We start from the raw sequence: 15,000 nt of genomic DNA on the forward strand, positions 1-15,000 counted from the left end.
TATGGATATGAGAGGGAGGAGAGGGAGAGCCCAGTGCATCATGGGAGGGCCCCGGCAGGCTGGGCCTATAGCAGCAGAGCTACGGGACGTCCTGCTTCTGAGCTTTATCCCAAGATGAAGATTTTTTAAAGGAGCGCGGTGCATAGCCTTAAGCAGCTAGCTGGGATGGGCTCTAGGAGACAGGTAGAGGGTTTAGATGAGGAGTTTGTCTCGATTAGTTCAGGAGGTCGATTTGAGAAAAAGTCTAAATATATGCCAGGTTTTACATGAAGATCGGTGGGTGTCGGTAAGAGGCAGAAGACAGTTAATTTAGTCTCTGATGTTTTATTATTAGAGTAGTTCATGAAGTCATTACTACTGAAGGACTGCAGGGATCAATAGAGCTATGGCGTCCAGTCAGCCTGGCCAAGGTGCTGAAGAGAAACCTGGGCCTGTTTTGACTGTCCTCTGTGAGCTGAGCAGCAGGGGGCCTTTCTTTCTGTCTTCTGACACTTTCCTGCCAAACTAAGTGAGATTCCTCCAGTTTGGTAGAACGCCATATCCTTTCAAATCTTCGTGATGCTTGCTTCATATTTGCAGGTTGATGATCAGAAATGAATTTGTTTACTAATTCAGCTTTAGATGACAAAGATCTAATATTTAAGAGTCCACATTGAAGGTTCCTATTTGGTTTTGTTGCTGCAGTGTTCATTTTAAATAGGTTTTTGCATATAGCTCCTCTTTTGTTTACTTTTGACTGAACTGGCAGACAGTCTCTGGGGTGATGGGTGGCTGACTGCTCTGACAGAGGTAGGGCCCTATAAAATCCGTTTTATTTTTTCCCAAATTTCGTTTTATTTTTTCCCAAATTCTGTTTTTTTCTGTTTTAATTTTTGGGAATTCCGTTTTTTTTACCTTTTACTCTTATTTTACTACCAAAAAAGAGTTTGTTTTTAATGTTAATGACTAAAATGTTAATGACTGAAATGCACGCAAATGAAATAGAAATTACCTTAAATTAATTGAGGTAACAAATAAACAACACTTTATTATTTAACAATTACGTTGTTATAGCAATAAAAGCTGAAAATGATATGTTATTAATGATTGAACAAAAATGACAAGAGGATGCATCAGTAATTATTTCACCTGAGGGTTGATGTTGGGTCAGTGCATGCACACATTTAACTTAATTTAAGATTGCTATTCACATTAACTTCCAAATGACGGTGTTTAGGACCCTGCAGTGTCCTGCATCAGAGTCTCATCCACAACAACAGAGTACTTTTTACCACAGAGGAGATGCTGCTCAAACACTCAGTATGTAGTGTTAGTGTGTGTTTAATTTAATGTGTAATTTAACAATATGTTAAATTATTATTTGTTTTAAAAATGTAAATTACTTATCAAACAGACCTAACAATTCAGCTACCAATGAATGAGCAGTAGTATGCCTGTGATAACACAGATTGAAAAATAAGCCGAAGTGATACCTCTTCTCTGAATAGACAAGCTAAGCCAGTGTGCTGCTGTTAGCCAGTGAAAACAGAGCAGAGTGGCATATCTTCACTTTGTTACACAATCTATGTCAGTGCGCTGCTGTAGCTGGAAAGTTTCTCTGCCTTTTGGACTCGTACGGTGCCGTGCAGGTGTTGGAATGGTTTTTCTTGGTGGTCCAGCTGAAACCACTGGAGCGGTTGTGCCACCCAGATTTGCTTCCCTCCATGTGATTTTCCCCAGACATACGTTCACGTTCCACGCAAAAACAGCATTTCAGGGGGCGCCCCGGTGGCTCACCGGTAAAGTGCGTGCACCAGGTACCAGGGCTCCGTCCCGATCACAGCGACCGGGGTTCGAATCCGACCTCAGGTCCTTTGCTGCAGGTCATCTCCTGCCTCTCCTGCCTCTCCTGTCCATCTCCACTGTGACTGTCAAATAACGCAGAAATGCCAAAAAAAACAGCATTTCATTCAAATGATGTTAAATTCCGCCATATTCCACGTTAAAAATAGATTCCGTTTTATTTGGCTAATTCCGCGAATCTGTGATCGTGGATAGGGCCCTACAGAGGCACACAGCGTGTAGTGTGGAAGCCTTTTACTGGGCACACGGCATGCAGAAGTCTCTGGATTCATCTCAAGGAGCCTCACTGGCCTTTGGGAGAAGGGTTTCATCACTCGAGTGTTGACCTGTGGGTGACATGCAAACATAAAACATGATGCTCAGTGAGCCGACGAGGAGAAACCGAATCCCACAGAAAACTCCAGTCGTGGAACTTGATCAACAGATTTTAAAGAGCATGAACATTTCCAAGCTGCTGGCAGTTCTTCACAGGCTTCCAGTTTTATGTTGATGAAGTCAGCACAGCACAGGCCTTCAGCTGCTCCACCTTCACACAGTCTGTGCTGGTCCCAGGTAGTCTCAGGTAGTCTCAGATGGTCTCTGATGGTTTCAGATGGTCTCTGGTGGTCTCAGATGGTCTCTCTGGTGGTCTCTGGTGGTCTCTGATGGTCTCTGATGGTTTCAGATGGTCTCTGGTGGTCTCTGATGATCCGCTGCAGTCGGAGGTGGTTCTCCTGCCGTCTTCTGTAACTAAGACACACATCAGCTCAAAGGTCTTTGTGGTCTCTCCATTTCCCATGATGCCGCGGTGTGGTTTGATGAGGTGGACCCTGTTCTGTCTGCACTAACCTGAGCTCTGTCCTCCAGCATTACAGAGTGTCGCCCTCCTGGTTGGGAACAGCCAATGGCAGCTCAGCTCACACGACTCTAGGAGGTAAAGTGCATTTCTGCCCGTTGGTCTGCCGGTGGCGTGTTCCCCTCACCTTCACTAACGCACCTGTCCCTCCAGGTGTGTGTTCAGTTCTGGAGCTGAGAGACGCCGGCAGCAAGAGGGAGGAGGCCTGCGGTCGACCCACCCTGCCAGAACACAGAGGATACTGCCAGTAAGACCACTGCTCCCAGTCCCACCTCCCAGTCTGCTCCCAGTCTGCTCCCAGTCTGCTCCCATTCCCACCTCCCAGCCTGCTCCCAGTCTGCTCCCAGTCCCACCTCCCAGTCTGCTCCGAGTCCCACCTCCCAGTCTGCTCCCAGTCCCACCTCCCAGTCTGCTCCCAGTCCCACCTCCCAGTCTGCTCCCAGTCTGCTCCCAGTCCCACCTCCCAGCCTGCTCCCAGTCTGCTCCCAGTCCCACCTCCCAGTCTGCTCCCAGTCCCACCTCCCAGCCTGCTCCCAGTCTGCTCCCAGTCTCACCTCCCAGTCTGCTCCCAGTCTGCTCCCAGTCTGCTCCCAGTCTCACCTCCCAGTCTGCTCCCAGTCTGCTCCCAGTCTCACCTCCCAGTCTCACCTCCCAGTCTGCTCCCAGTCTCACCTCCCAGTCTGCTCCCAGTCCCACCTCCCAGCCTGCTCCCAGTCTGCTCCCAGTCTGCTCCCAGTCCCACCTCCCAGTCTGCTCCCAGTCCCACCTCCCAGTCCCACCTCCCAGTCTGCTCCCAGTCTGCTCCCAGTCTCACCTCCCAGTCTGCTCCCAGTCTCACCTCCCAGTCTGCTCCCAGTCTGCTCCCAGTCTCACCTCCCAGTCTGCTCCCAGTCTCACCTCCCAGTCTGCTCCCAGTCTGCTCCCAGTCCCACCTCCCAGCCTGCTCCCAGTCTGTTCCCAGTCCCACCTCCCAGTCCCACCTCCCAGTCCCACCTCCCAGTCTGCTCCCAGTCTGCTCCCAGTCCCACCTCCCAGTCTGCTCCCAGTCTGCTCCCAGTCCCACCTCCCAGTCTGATCCCAGTCTGCTCCCAGTCCCACCTCCCAGTCCCACCTCCCAGTCTGCTCCCAGTCTGCTCCCAGCCTGCTCCCAGTCCCACCTCCCAGTCTGCTCCCAGTCCCACCTCCCAGTCCCACCTCCCAGTCTGCTCCCAGTCTGCTCCCAGTCCCACCTCCCAGTCTGCTCCCAGTCCCACCTCCCAGTCTGCTCCCAGTCTGCTCCCAGTCCCACCTCCCAGTCTGCTCCCAGTCTGCTCCCAGTCCCACCTCCCAGTCTGCTCCCAGTCTGCTCCCAGTCCCACCTCCCATTCTGATCCCAGTCTGCTCCCAGTCCCACCTCCCAGTCTGCTCCCAGTCTGCTCCCAGTCCCACCTCCCAGTCTGCTCCCAGTCTGTTCCCAGTCCCACCTCCCAGTCCCACCTCCCAGTCTGCTCCCAGTCTTACCTCCCAGTCTGCTCCCAGTCTGCTCCCAGTCCCACCTCCCAGTCTGCTCCCAGTCCCACCTCCCAGTCCCACCTCCCAGTCTGCTCCCAGTCTGCTCCCAGTCCCACCTCCCAGTCCCACCTCCCAGTCTGCTCCCAGTCCCACCTCCCAGTCTGCTCCCAGTCTGCTCCCAGTCTGCTCCCAGTCCCACCTCCCAGTCCCACCTCCCAGTCTGCTCCCAGTCTGCTCCCAGTCCCACCTCCCAGTCTGCTCCCAGTCTGCTCCCAGTCTGCTCCCAGTCCCACCTCCCAGTCCCACCTCCCAGTCTGCTCCCAGTCCAGATGCGTGGTCACGTGATGCGTGGTCACGTGATGTGTGGTCACATGATGTTCGTCACATGATGCTGGTCACGTGATGCGTGGTCACGTGATGTGTGGTCACATGATGTTCGTCACATGATGCTGGTCATGTGATGCGTGGTCACGTGATGCGGGTCACGTGATGCGTGGTCATGTGATGCGTGGTCATGTGATGCGGGTCACGTGATGCGTGGTCATGTGATGCGTGGTCATGTGATGCGGGTCACGTGATGCGGGTCACGTGATGCGTGGTCACTTGATGCGGGTCACGTGATGCCTGGTCACGTGATGCGTGGTCACGTGATGCGTGGTCACGTGATGCGGGTCACGTGATGTCTGGTCACGTGATGCGTGGTCACGTGATGCGTGGTCACGTGATGTGGGTCACGTGATGCGTGGTCACATGATGCGTGGTCACGTGATGCGGGTCACGTGATGCGTGGTCACGTGATGCGTGGTCACGTGATGCGGGTCACGTGATGCGGGTCACGTGATGCGGGTCACGTGATGCGTGGTCACATGCGTGTCCTGTGCCTCAGGCTGCACTATAAGGAGCGTCTGGTGGAGCTGATCAACCGGAGCGGCGCCGACCCGGCCGTCCTGTTCAGCGCCGCCGAGATGGCGACCGAGCTGCAGCGCTGGGGCGTCGCCGTGCCGACCAGGAAGCCTCAGGAGGCGGAGCTTCTGTTCGCACAGCGCCTCCGCCTGGTCAGTCTCACCACTGCACCCGCCATGTTTACACGTCTCACTCTCATTTTAATACAGTGACCTGTCTGTCTCTCTCAGTGACCTGTCTGTCTCTCATTGACCTGTTTATCAGTGACTAGTCTGTCTCTCAGTGACCTGTCTGTCTCTCAGTGACCTGTGTGTCTCTCAGTGACCTGTCTGTCTCTCAGTGACCTGTCTGTCTCTCATTGACCTGTCTGTCTATCAGTGACCTGTCTATCAGTAACCTGTCTATCTCTCTAACCTGTCTGTCTATCAGTGACCTTTGTCTTTCAGTGATCTGTCTGTCTCTCAGTGACCTGTCTCTCTCAGTGACCTGTCTGTCTCTCAGTGACTTGTCTATCAGTAACCTGTCTATCTCTCTAACCTGTCTATCAGTGACTTGTGTCTTTCAGTGACCTGCCTGTCTCTCTCAGTGACCTGTCTTTCAGTGACCTGTCTGTCTCTCTGTGACTTGTCTATCAGTAACCTGTCTATCCCTCTAACCTGTCTGTCTCTCAGTGACCTGTCTCTCTCAGTAACCTGTCTGTCAGTAACCTGCCTCTCTCTCTAACCTGTCTCTCTCAGTGACCTGTCTGTCTCTCTGTGACTTGTCTATCAGTAACCTGTCTATCCCTCTAACCTGTCTGTCTCTCAGTGACCTGTCTCTCTCAGTAACCTGTCTGTCAGTAACCTGCCTCTCTCTCTAACCTGTCTGTCTCTCTCAGTAACCTGTCTGTCTCTCAGTGACCTGTCTATCAGTAACCTGTCTATCCCTCTAACCTGTCTGTCTCTCAGTAACCTGTTTGTCAGTAACCTGCCTCTCTCTAACCTGTCTCTCTCAGTGACCTGTCTGTCTCTCTGTGACTTGTCTATCAGTAACCTGCCTCTCTCTAACCTGTCTCTCTCAGTGACCTGTCTGTCTCTCTGTGACTTGTCTATCAGTAACCTGTCTATCCCTATAACCTTTCTGTCTCTCTCAGTGACCTGTCTGTCTCTCTAACCTGTCTGTCTTTCAGTGACCTGTCTGTCTCTCTCAGTAACCTGTCTGTCTTTCAGTGACCTGTCTGTCTCTCAGTAACCTGTCTGTCTCTCAGTAACCTGTCTCTCAGTGACCTGTCTGTCTCTCTGTGACTTGTCTCTCAGTAACCTCTGTCTCTCAGTGACCTGTCTGTCTCTCAGTGACCTGTCTGTCTGTCAGTGACTTGTCTCTCAGTAACCTGTCTGTCTCTCTCTAACCTGTCTCTCTCAGTGACCTGTCTGTCTCTCTGTGACTTGTCTATCAGTAACCTGTCTATCCCTATAACCTGTCTGTCTCTCTGTGACCTGTCTGTCTGTCAGACTCTGGTCCACAGTGTGCCCATCAGGAAGCGGCGAGCCTCTTCGCTCCAGCTCAACGGTGACCTTTGCCCTCTGACCTCTGAGGCTGCTGGAGCTCCGCCCCCTCGCGACCCTGCAGTGCTGCTGCTGAGCGACTGAGTGGCTCCGCCCCCGAGCCTGACGTCAGCGTCTGGCTGTAACCAATCGGCCAGAGGTGTTGTTTCCATAGCAACTGAAAGCTTTTATTCTGAAGAACTGAAGAGACTTTCCGTGTTTCATCAAGTGTTTAACTTCCTGCCGCCGTCATCAGCGTGCATGTGAAACCCTGAAGGCTGAGGGAGCCAGTCAGCCGGCCATATTACCCACGATGCATTGGAGTTATCAGTTATTCAGGAAGTCAGCTTGTAGGAGAGACAGTGAAGGTGTGTTCATGCGTGTAAAGAAACCCTGATATCCATGTAATTACAAAGGTCACATGACTTGTTGCACACTGCGCCCTGCAGCATTAATAATAATAATAATAATAATAATATTATTATTGTTAATGATATTAACAACAGTAACTTCATGATCTGGCCAAATTAAAAAACACCTGGAGTCGGCAACAAAATGTCTCCGCCTACAAGGACAGGTGTGTTCCATTAAACCCCGCCCCCCTGTGATGTCCGGGGGGGGGGGGGCCTGAACAGGAGCATGAGGGCAGGACTGAGATTTCCATTTTGTGTAACACCAGTTAACTCAGATATTTTTTATTGTTTTTTTTTGTTGCATGTCTTAGTCTGGCCAGCTGATTGGCTGGCAGTATCGGTGGCCCCGCCCTCCTCTCTGCGAAAGCATGGGTAGGCTGATGGTAATTAAAGACTCCACATGATTGGCTGATGCTTGCTGAGGTCCAGCAGTGCTGATTGGTTTGTTTTTCTGGTGAGCCGCTGCAGTTTGAGCAGCGGGTTAGGTGTTACCCCAAGAAAAATAATTTTATTTATTTTCAGATTTTCTAAATAGAGTTTCAGCCTATGAAGTGTTTTTGAGAGTCTTTACAGAGAAAAAATATTTTTAGAAAAACATTTTTGTGGAAGGAAAATAAGAAAAACCCAAAGTAAAAAAGGTAAATATGCAACAAATTTGTTGGAAATGTTAGAAATGATATAGAGAAAAATCTAAAATATCAAAAAACAAAGAAGGAACAAATGAGTCTTTTGCTATATTTTGAAAAGACGAGGGAGTTTCTCTCAGGTTTGAAAGGGTTCATGTGGAGGAGGAGCTTCCTCCTCTCCAGGTCTCTGATGTTTACTGTCCATATCAAACAAACATGGAAGTCACGTCATCTCATCTCATCTGTGATTGGCTGGAAGAAACAGCCCAGACATCGTCAGCTGGTTAAAGGTTTGAGGCAGTTTTCAGAACAGATTTTACTTTCCTCGTTAAAATTCACTTCTAAAGCAGAGATCAAAATGTTTTATTGGCAGACACACACACACACACACACACACACACACACACACACACACACACACACACACACACACAGAGAGAGAGAGACACTGTGAACAGATTCTGTTGGTTTATTGTTTTAATGTGAAAACAGTTTTCAAATTTGTTGAGCTGCAGCCTCCGTGTTCACCTGCAGGGGGCGCCACAGAGGCTGAAACTGGGCTAAACAGTCACACAGAGAAAATCAGGTCTGATGATGCCAGTGCAAATCTGCTCAAACTCACATAATCTCACAGCCATGGATTATAATCTCAGTTTATAATCCTGTCTGCAGCAGAAATATGGACAGGAACAGTCCAGTTACTGATCAATATCTGGATCAAATGGACTGATCAGTTTAGAGCATTGAGCCCCACTGACCCACACAGATTCTGCTCTGTTTAGCTCAGTGCTGCCCCCGCTGGACACAACACTGACCTGCAGGCTGTTTAGCTCAGTGCTGCCCCCGCTGGACACAACACTGACCTGCAGGCTGTTTAGCTCAGTGCTGCCCCCGCTGGACACAACACTGACCTGCAGGCTGTTGTTGTTTGACTTGTTGTTGCCGAGACGACGGACCAGCCGCTTCACAATAAAAGACTCCTCTACATCGTGGACGTGGTACCAAGAGGAAGCAGGAAGTGAGTCACGGCTGCTGCTGGCGGCCATGTTGGAGGACGGTTCAGGAATGTGATGAGTGTGTGTGTGGAGACGCCTTAACGAGCTGAACGTTAACAGGAAGGCCCTAACGAGCTAACAACCTCGTCTGTGTTAGCATGTGTTAGCATGGCTAATGTGAGCTAATGGCAAATGAAACGAGTGCTAACTGTTAGTCTGATGTGGAACCTTCAGCTTCCTGCTTCACTTCCTCTGCACTTTAACTGGTTCAATAAAGAACTGATGACTTCCTGCTTTGTCTCTGTTGGCCTCTACTGAGCATGTGCGGACGGCCGGGCTGACATCACATGATCACTTTACTGACACACACAACACACACCAGTGACGGAGGAAGAACCTCTCATAGAAAAGATGAAGATGTGAAAAGTACAAACAGCGACCATAAAAACGTTCAGCTGAACACAAAACCAACAGCGTCGGGTTTTCTGTCGGTTCCTGAACACAACGCCGTGTCAGGGCCACTGTAGGGAAAGCACTGTGTGTGTGTGTGTGTGTGTGTGTGTGTGTTTCCCTACACTGACCCTCGTACGCCGTCGCACCTGAACACCAGGCAGAACAGGAAGTGTACGGTGGCCTGGAGAGGCCACAGGAACCAGTTTGCTTTTTTAAACGTCGCGCTCCTAATTTACATTTTTTCTTTGGTTTTGCTCTCAAACTCTGAGCCGGGCAGACTGACAGGAAACGTGTTTGGCTGTGGCACACACACACACACACACACACACACACACACACACACACACACACACACACACACACACACACACACACACACACACACACACACACACTGGCCCATTTCTACATGTAAATTTTCAGTTTCATATTTTTTAAGCTCCTGAGCTCTAAATTGGTTACAAGAGAAGAGAAAACTCTGCTGGTGACATTTTTTTCTCAGTCGGAAAACGGAGCTTAGATTTCCAACTCTGGTGTTTTTGGGCCGCCCCGATGCAGCTGAGGTGGGCGGAGCTCTTCCTGTGTGTCACTGTGGCGGCGGAGCGTCGTCTCTCACGGGAGCAAACGCCTCGATCTCTCTGCTGATTCGCTCGCCGATGCTGCGGCTGCTGGCGGCCAGAACTCTCCTGGACATCAGATCCAGCTGCCCTCCTGCACACACACACACACACACACACACGCACGCACACACGCACGCACACACACACACACACACACGCACACACACACACACACACACACACACACACACACACGCACACACACACACACACACACACACAGAACAGGGTTAGGTGTGTGTGTGTGTGTGTGTGTGTGTGTGTGTGTGTGTGTGTCAGGTTTGATCAGTCAACAGACAGACAAGAAGATTCTACTCCACTTTCATTCTAGACCAACATCCTGACGACCAAATAAATTCAGTGAGCAGGTTTGGTGCCAAAACTGAACATTCTATCATGTGCTGATTCTATCATGTGTTGCTTCTATCATGTGCTGATTCTATAATGTGTTGCTGTTGATTCTATAATGTGTTGCTTCTATCATGTGCTGATTCTATAATGTGTTGATTCTATAATGTGTTGCTTCTATCATGTGCTGCTTCTATAATGTGCTGATTCTATAATGTGCTGCTGTTGATTCTATAATGTGTTGATTCTATAATGTGCTGATTCTATAATGTGTTGATTCTATCATGTGCTGCTGTTGATTCTATAATGTGCTGATTCTATAATGTGCTGCTGTTGATTCTATAATGTGCTGATTCTATAATGTGCTGCTGTTGATTCTATAATGTGTTGATTCTATAATGTGTTGCTTCTATCATGTGCTGATTCTATAATGTGTTGCTTCATGTGTTGATTCTATCATGTGTTGCTTCTATAATGTGTTGCTTCTATAATGTGTTGCTTCTATCATGTGTTGATTCTATAATGTGTTGCTTCTATAATGTGTTGCTTCTATCATGTGTTGATTCTATAATGTGTTGATTCTATAATGTGCTGCTGTTGATTCTATAATGTGCTGCTGTTGATTCTATAATGTGCTGCTTCTATCATGTGTTGCTTCTATAATGTGCTGATTCTATAATGTGTTGATTCTATAATGTGCTGCTGTTGATTCTATAATGTGTTGCTTCTATAATGTGCTGCTTCTATAGCTTGCAGTTTATTTCCATGGGACTGTGCCCTTCACTCTCTGTGTGAGTGTTTACCCGTCACGTCCATCAGCACGCCGCCGGCCTCCGACACGATGACGGCGGCGGCGGCCACGTCCCACACGTGGATCCCGATCTCGTAGTAGGCGTCGACGCAGCCGCAAGCCACGTGGCACATGTTGACGGCTGCTGTTCCTGCACCGCGGATCCTGAGGAGCAACAGAGGACAGCTGCTGTCACCTGGTCAGGCTCAGGTGAGTCATGTGTCAGGGACTGAAGCTCTGTCTTCCAAAGGAGAACAACATGATCTGCTATGATAATGACGTCTCGGAACAGGTGAAGGAGCGCCACCTTCAGGTCAACCTGTCCCAGCCAGGCCAGGATCAGGATCCACCTGGATTCTACTCAGCTGCTTCCCACTAAATCCACCTGCAGCTGAGGTGTGCTGACTGACGGCCAGCTGACCTGTAAGGATCATGTGACCTCTGTGGCTCATGCTGATTCGTCCTGAACAACATCAGGAGGATCAGAGCACACCTGAACCCGCAGCTCGCCTCCTGCTCCAGGTGCATGTGGCTCCTGCAGCTCCTCCCTGGCAGGGCTCCAGAAGGTGTCCTTCCAGGTGTGCGCTCCCTCCCGCCCTCCGCCCCCTCCCTCCTCCAGGTGTTCGCTCCCTCCCGCCCTCCTCCCTCCTCCAGGTGTTCGCTCCCTCCCGCCCTCCGCCCTCCGCCCCCTCCCTCCTCCAGGCTCCCCTGTCCTCTGGACCACATCCAGAGCTTCATGGCTCTGGATGTGGTTGTTCTCTCCTGAACTGAGCTGCTCTTGTTGGTGAATAAAATCCTCAGACGTTTGTTGCTTTGGGTAAAAGCATCTGTCAAATGTGAGCTGTGATGATGAAGGAGTGAACAGATGAAGGAGTGAACAGATGAAGGAGTGAGTGTGTACCCGTGCACAGGGATGCAGAGGATCTTCCTCATGCTGCTCAGGACCTTGTCGACGGTCTCCGGGTCTCTGATGGAGCCGAACTCTGTGGCCACAATCGATTGGCTGATTTCTGACAGGAAATAGAAGGCACAGGTCAGAGGTCAGAGGTCAGAGAGCAGCTTCACATGATGTGATACTGTGATATTACCACCCCAACACATGCAGTACTACACCATAAAATACTCCTTCACACTGTACAGCACAATGACACATACTACACCCCATCATACCACACTACTATATCACACCACAGTATACTACATCATACTGTACTGTGATGTACTGTACTGTACTGCATCACGTATTTCACTGTACATCTCACACTGCACTACTCACACATTCTATTCTGTACATCATGCTATAGTACAGCGTACAAGAAATACAATACTAGAACCAATACTAATTTATTGCACCTCACTATACTGTCCTATATTACACTCTACTATATTGCACTATACTATACTGCAGTATAAAGCAGTATAGTGCAGTAGTAGAGCAGAACTACTTTACCTCACTATACTATACTATTTTCATCTTCATCTTTATCTTGATTTTTGGCTGCTTATCCTGAGCCGGGTCACAGCGGGCTGAGGAGGTCAGCCCAGACGGCCTTTTCCCCGGCCACACCCACCTACACTACACTATACTACACTATACTACACTATACTACACTACACTACACTACACTACACTACACCACACTACACCATACTACACTATACTACACTACACTACACTACACTACACTACACCACACTACACCATACTACACTACACTACACTACACTACACTATACTACACCATACTACACTACACTACACTACACTACACTACACTATACTACACTATACTACACTACACTATACTATACTACACTACACTATACTACACTATACTACACTACACTACACCATACTATACTACACTACACTACACTATACTATACTACACTACACTATACTACACTACACTACACTACACTACACCATACTACACTACACTACACTATACTACACTACACTACACTACACCACACTACACCATACTACACCACACTACACCATACTACACTACACTACACTATACTACACTATACTACACTACACTACACTACACCATACTACACTATACTACACCACACTACACCATACTACACTACACTACACTATACTACACTATACTACACTACACTACACCATACTACACTACACTACACTACACTATACTACACTACACTACACCATACTATACTACACTATACTACACTACACTACACCATACTATACTACACTACACTATACTACACTATACTACACTACACTACACTACACTACACCACACTACACCATACTACACTACACTATACTACACTACACTACACCATACTACACTACACTACACTATACTACACTACACTACACTACACCACACTACACCATACTACACTACACTACACTATACTACACTATACTACACTACACTACACTACACTACACTACACTACACCATACTACACTATACTACACCACACTACACCATACTACACTACATTACACTATACTACACTACACTACACCATACTACACTACACTACACTATACTACACTACACTACACCATACTATACTACACTACACTATACTACACTACACCACACTACACCATACTACACTACACTATACTACACTATACTACACTACACTACACCATACTACACTACACTACACTATACTACACTACACTACACCACACTACACCATACTACACTACACTACACTACACTACACTACACTATACCACACTATACTACACTACACTACACTACACCACACTACACCATACTACACTACACTACACTACACTACACCATACCACACTATACTACACTACACTACACTATACTACACTATACTACACCACAGTATTCTGCACTGCACAATACTGCAGTACCACCTGCTGACATGACCGGCTGGCAGTACAGCACGTGTTATTGATTAGTGATCAGCAATTTATTGGTTCACCTTTCTGATCAGAAACCTGCAGCGGTCGTCCGTTGCAGAACGCTCCCTTCCCCCTCCTCGCCGTGAACATCTTGTCCTCGACACAGCTGTAGACCACACCGAACTCCAACTGGGAAAACAGTCAGCAAACAGCCAACACACCAGTCAGCAAACCAGTCCGTAAACCAATCAGTCAACACAACAGTTAGAAAACCAGTCCGTAAACCAGTCAGTCAACACAACAGTTAGAAAACCAGTCCGTAAACCAGTCAGTCAACATACCATACCAGTCAGCAAACCAGTCAGCAAACCAGTGACCAACCAGTCAAAACTGTCTAGTTAACATAACATCAGCCACACAACTATACCAGTTTACTGGTCTGAGCTGGTCTGGTTACTGGTCTGAGGTCTGGTTACTGGTCACTGTTCTGGTTACTGGTCTGGTTACTGGTCTGAGGTGGTCTGGTCACTGGGCTGGTTACTGGTCTGAGGTGGTCTGGTTACTGGTCTGAGGTGGTCTGGTTACTGGTCTGGTTACTGGTCTGAGGTGGTCTGGTCACTGGTCTGGTTACTGGTCTGAGGTGGTCTGGTCACTGGTCTGGTTACTGGTCTGGTTACTGGTCTGGTTACTGGTCTGAGGTGGTCTGGTTACTGGTCTGGTTACTGGTCTGAGGTGGTCTGGTCACTGGTCTGGTTACTGGTCTGAGGTGGTCTGGTCACTGGTCTGGTTACTGGTCTGGTTACTGGTCTGAGGTGGTCTGGTTACTGGTCTGGTTACTGGTCTGAGGTCTGGTTACTGGTCACTGTTCTGGTTATTGGTCTGAGGTGGTCTGGTTACTGGTCTGGTTACTGGTCTGAGGTGGTCTGGTCACTGGTCTGGTTACTGGTCTGGTTACTGGTCTGAGGTGGTCTGGTTACTGGTCTGGTTACTGGTCTGAGGTGGTCTGGTCACTGGTCTGGTTACTGGTCTGACTGACCTGCTTGTTGACAGCGAAGCCGATGGAAATGGCAACAAAGGGATATCTGAGGAGAAAAACGTTTTCGGTTGTTAATTTCAGGGTTAGAGATCCTTCATGTTAGTAACATTCAGGAATGTTTTTAATGTTCAAGAGAAAATAAATTGCTGGGTTAAGATCACCATGATGTGATTATGGTGTAATTTTATTAAGACGTTACCATGGTGTTATAATGTTCTGTTATTATGATGTTATGATGTCATTA

General features: G+C 48.6%; 2 protein-coding genes across 6 annotated transcripts in view; one reads left to right on the forward strand and one right to left on the reverse strand.

The window, feature by feature from the left end:
• The window catches only part of LOC115374939 (E3 ubiquitin-protein ligase RNF31), a 24,784-nt gene extending 16,431 nt beyond the window's left edge, over positions 1-8,353 (forward strand). For all 4 annotated transcript variants that reach the window (XM_030074116.1, XM_030074119.1, XM_030074118.1 and 1 more), the window contains exons 17-20: positions 2,689-2,755; positions 2,831-2,924; positions 5,055-5,223; positions 6,562-8,353. In XM_030074116.1, coding sequence (XP_029929976.1) covers positions 2,689-2,755; positions 2,831-2,924; positions 5,055-5,223; positions 6,562-6,699 — 468 coding nt within the window. In that variant the 3' untranslated portion in view covers positions 6,700-8,353. The remainder of the gene's footprint in view (positions 1-2,688; positions 2,756-2,830; positions 2,925-5,054; positions 5,224-6,561) is intronic.
• An 80-nt stretch (positions 8,354-8,433) lies between these two features.
• LOC115374960 (inositol monophosphatase 1-like) overlaps positions 8,434-15,000 on the reverse strand; it is a 9,684-nt gene continuing 3,117 nt past the window's right edge. For both annotated transcript variants that reach the window (XM_030074158.1, XM_030074157.1), the window contains exons 5-9: positions 14,757-14,802; positions 13,801-13,909; positions 11,741-11,849; positions 10,853-11,004; positions 8,434-9,792 (exon numbers count right to left, since the gene is read on the reverse strand). In XM_030074158.1, coding sequence (XP_029930018.1) covers positions 9,668-9,792; positions 10,853-11,004; positions 11,741-11,849; positions 13,801-13,909; positions 14,757-14,802 — 541 coding nt within the window. In that variant the 3' untranslated portion in view covers positions 8,434-9,667. The remainder of the gene's footprint in view (positions 9,793-10,852; positions 11,005-11,740; positions 11,850-13,800; positions 13,910-14,756; positions 14,803-15,000) is intronic.

The sequence above is a fragment of the Myripristis murdjan genome, chromosome 17 (genome assembly GCF_902150065.1).
Source record: "Myripristis murdjan chromosome 17, fMyrMur1.1, whole genome shotgun sequence".
In the NCBI taxonomy this organism is placed as follows: domain Eukaryota; kingdom Metazoa; phylum Chordata; class Actinopteri; order Holocentriformes; family Holocentridae; genus Myripristis; species Myripristis murdjan.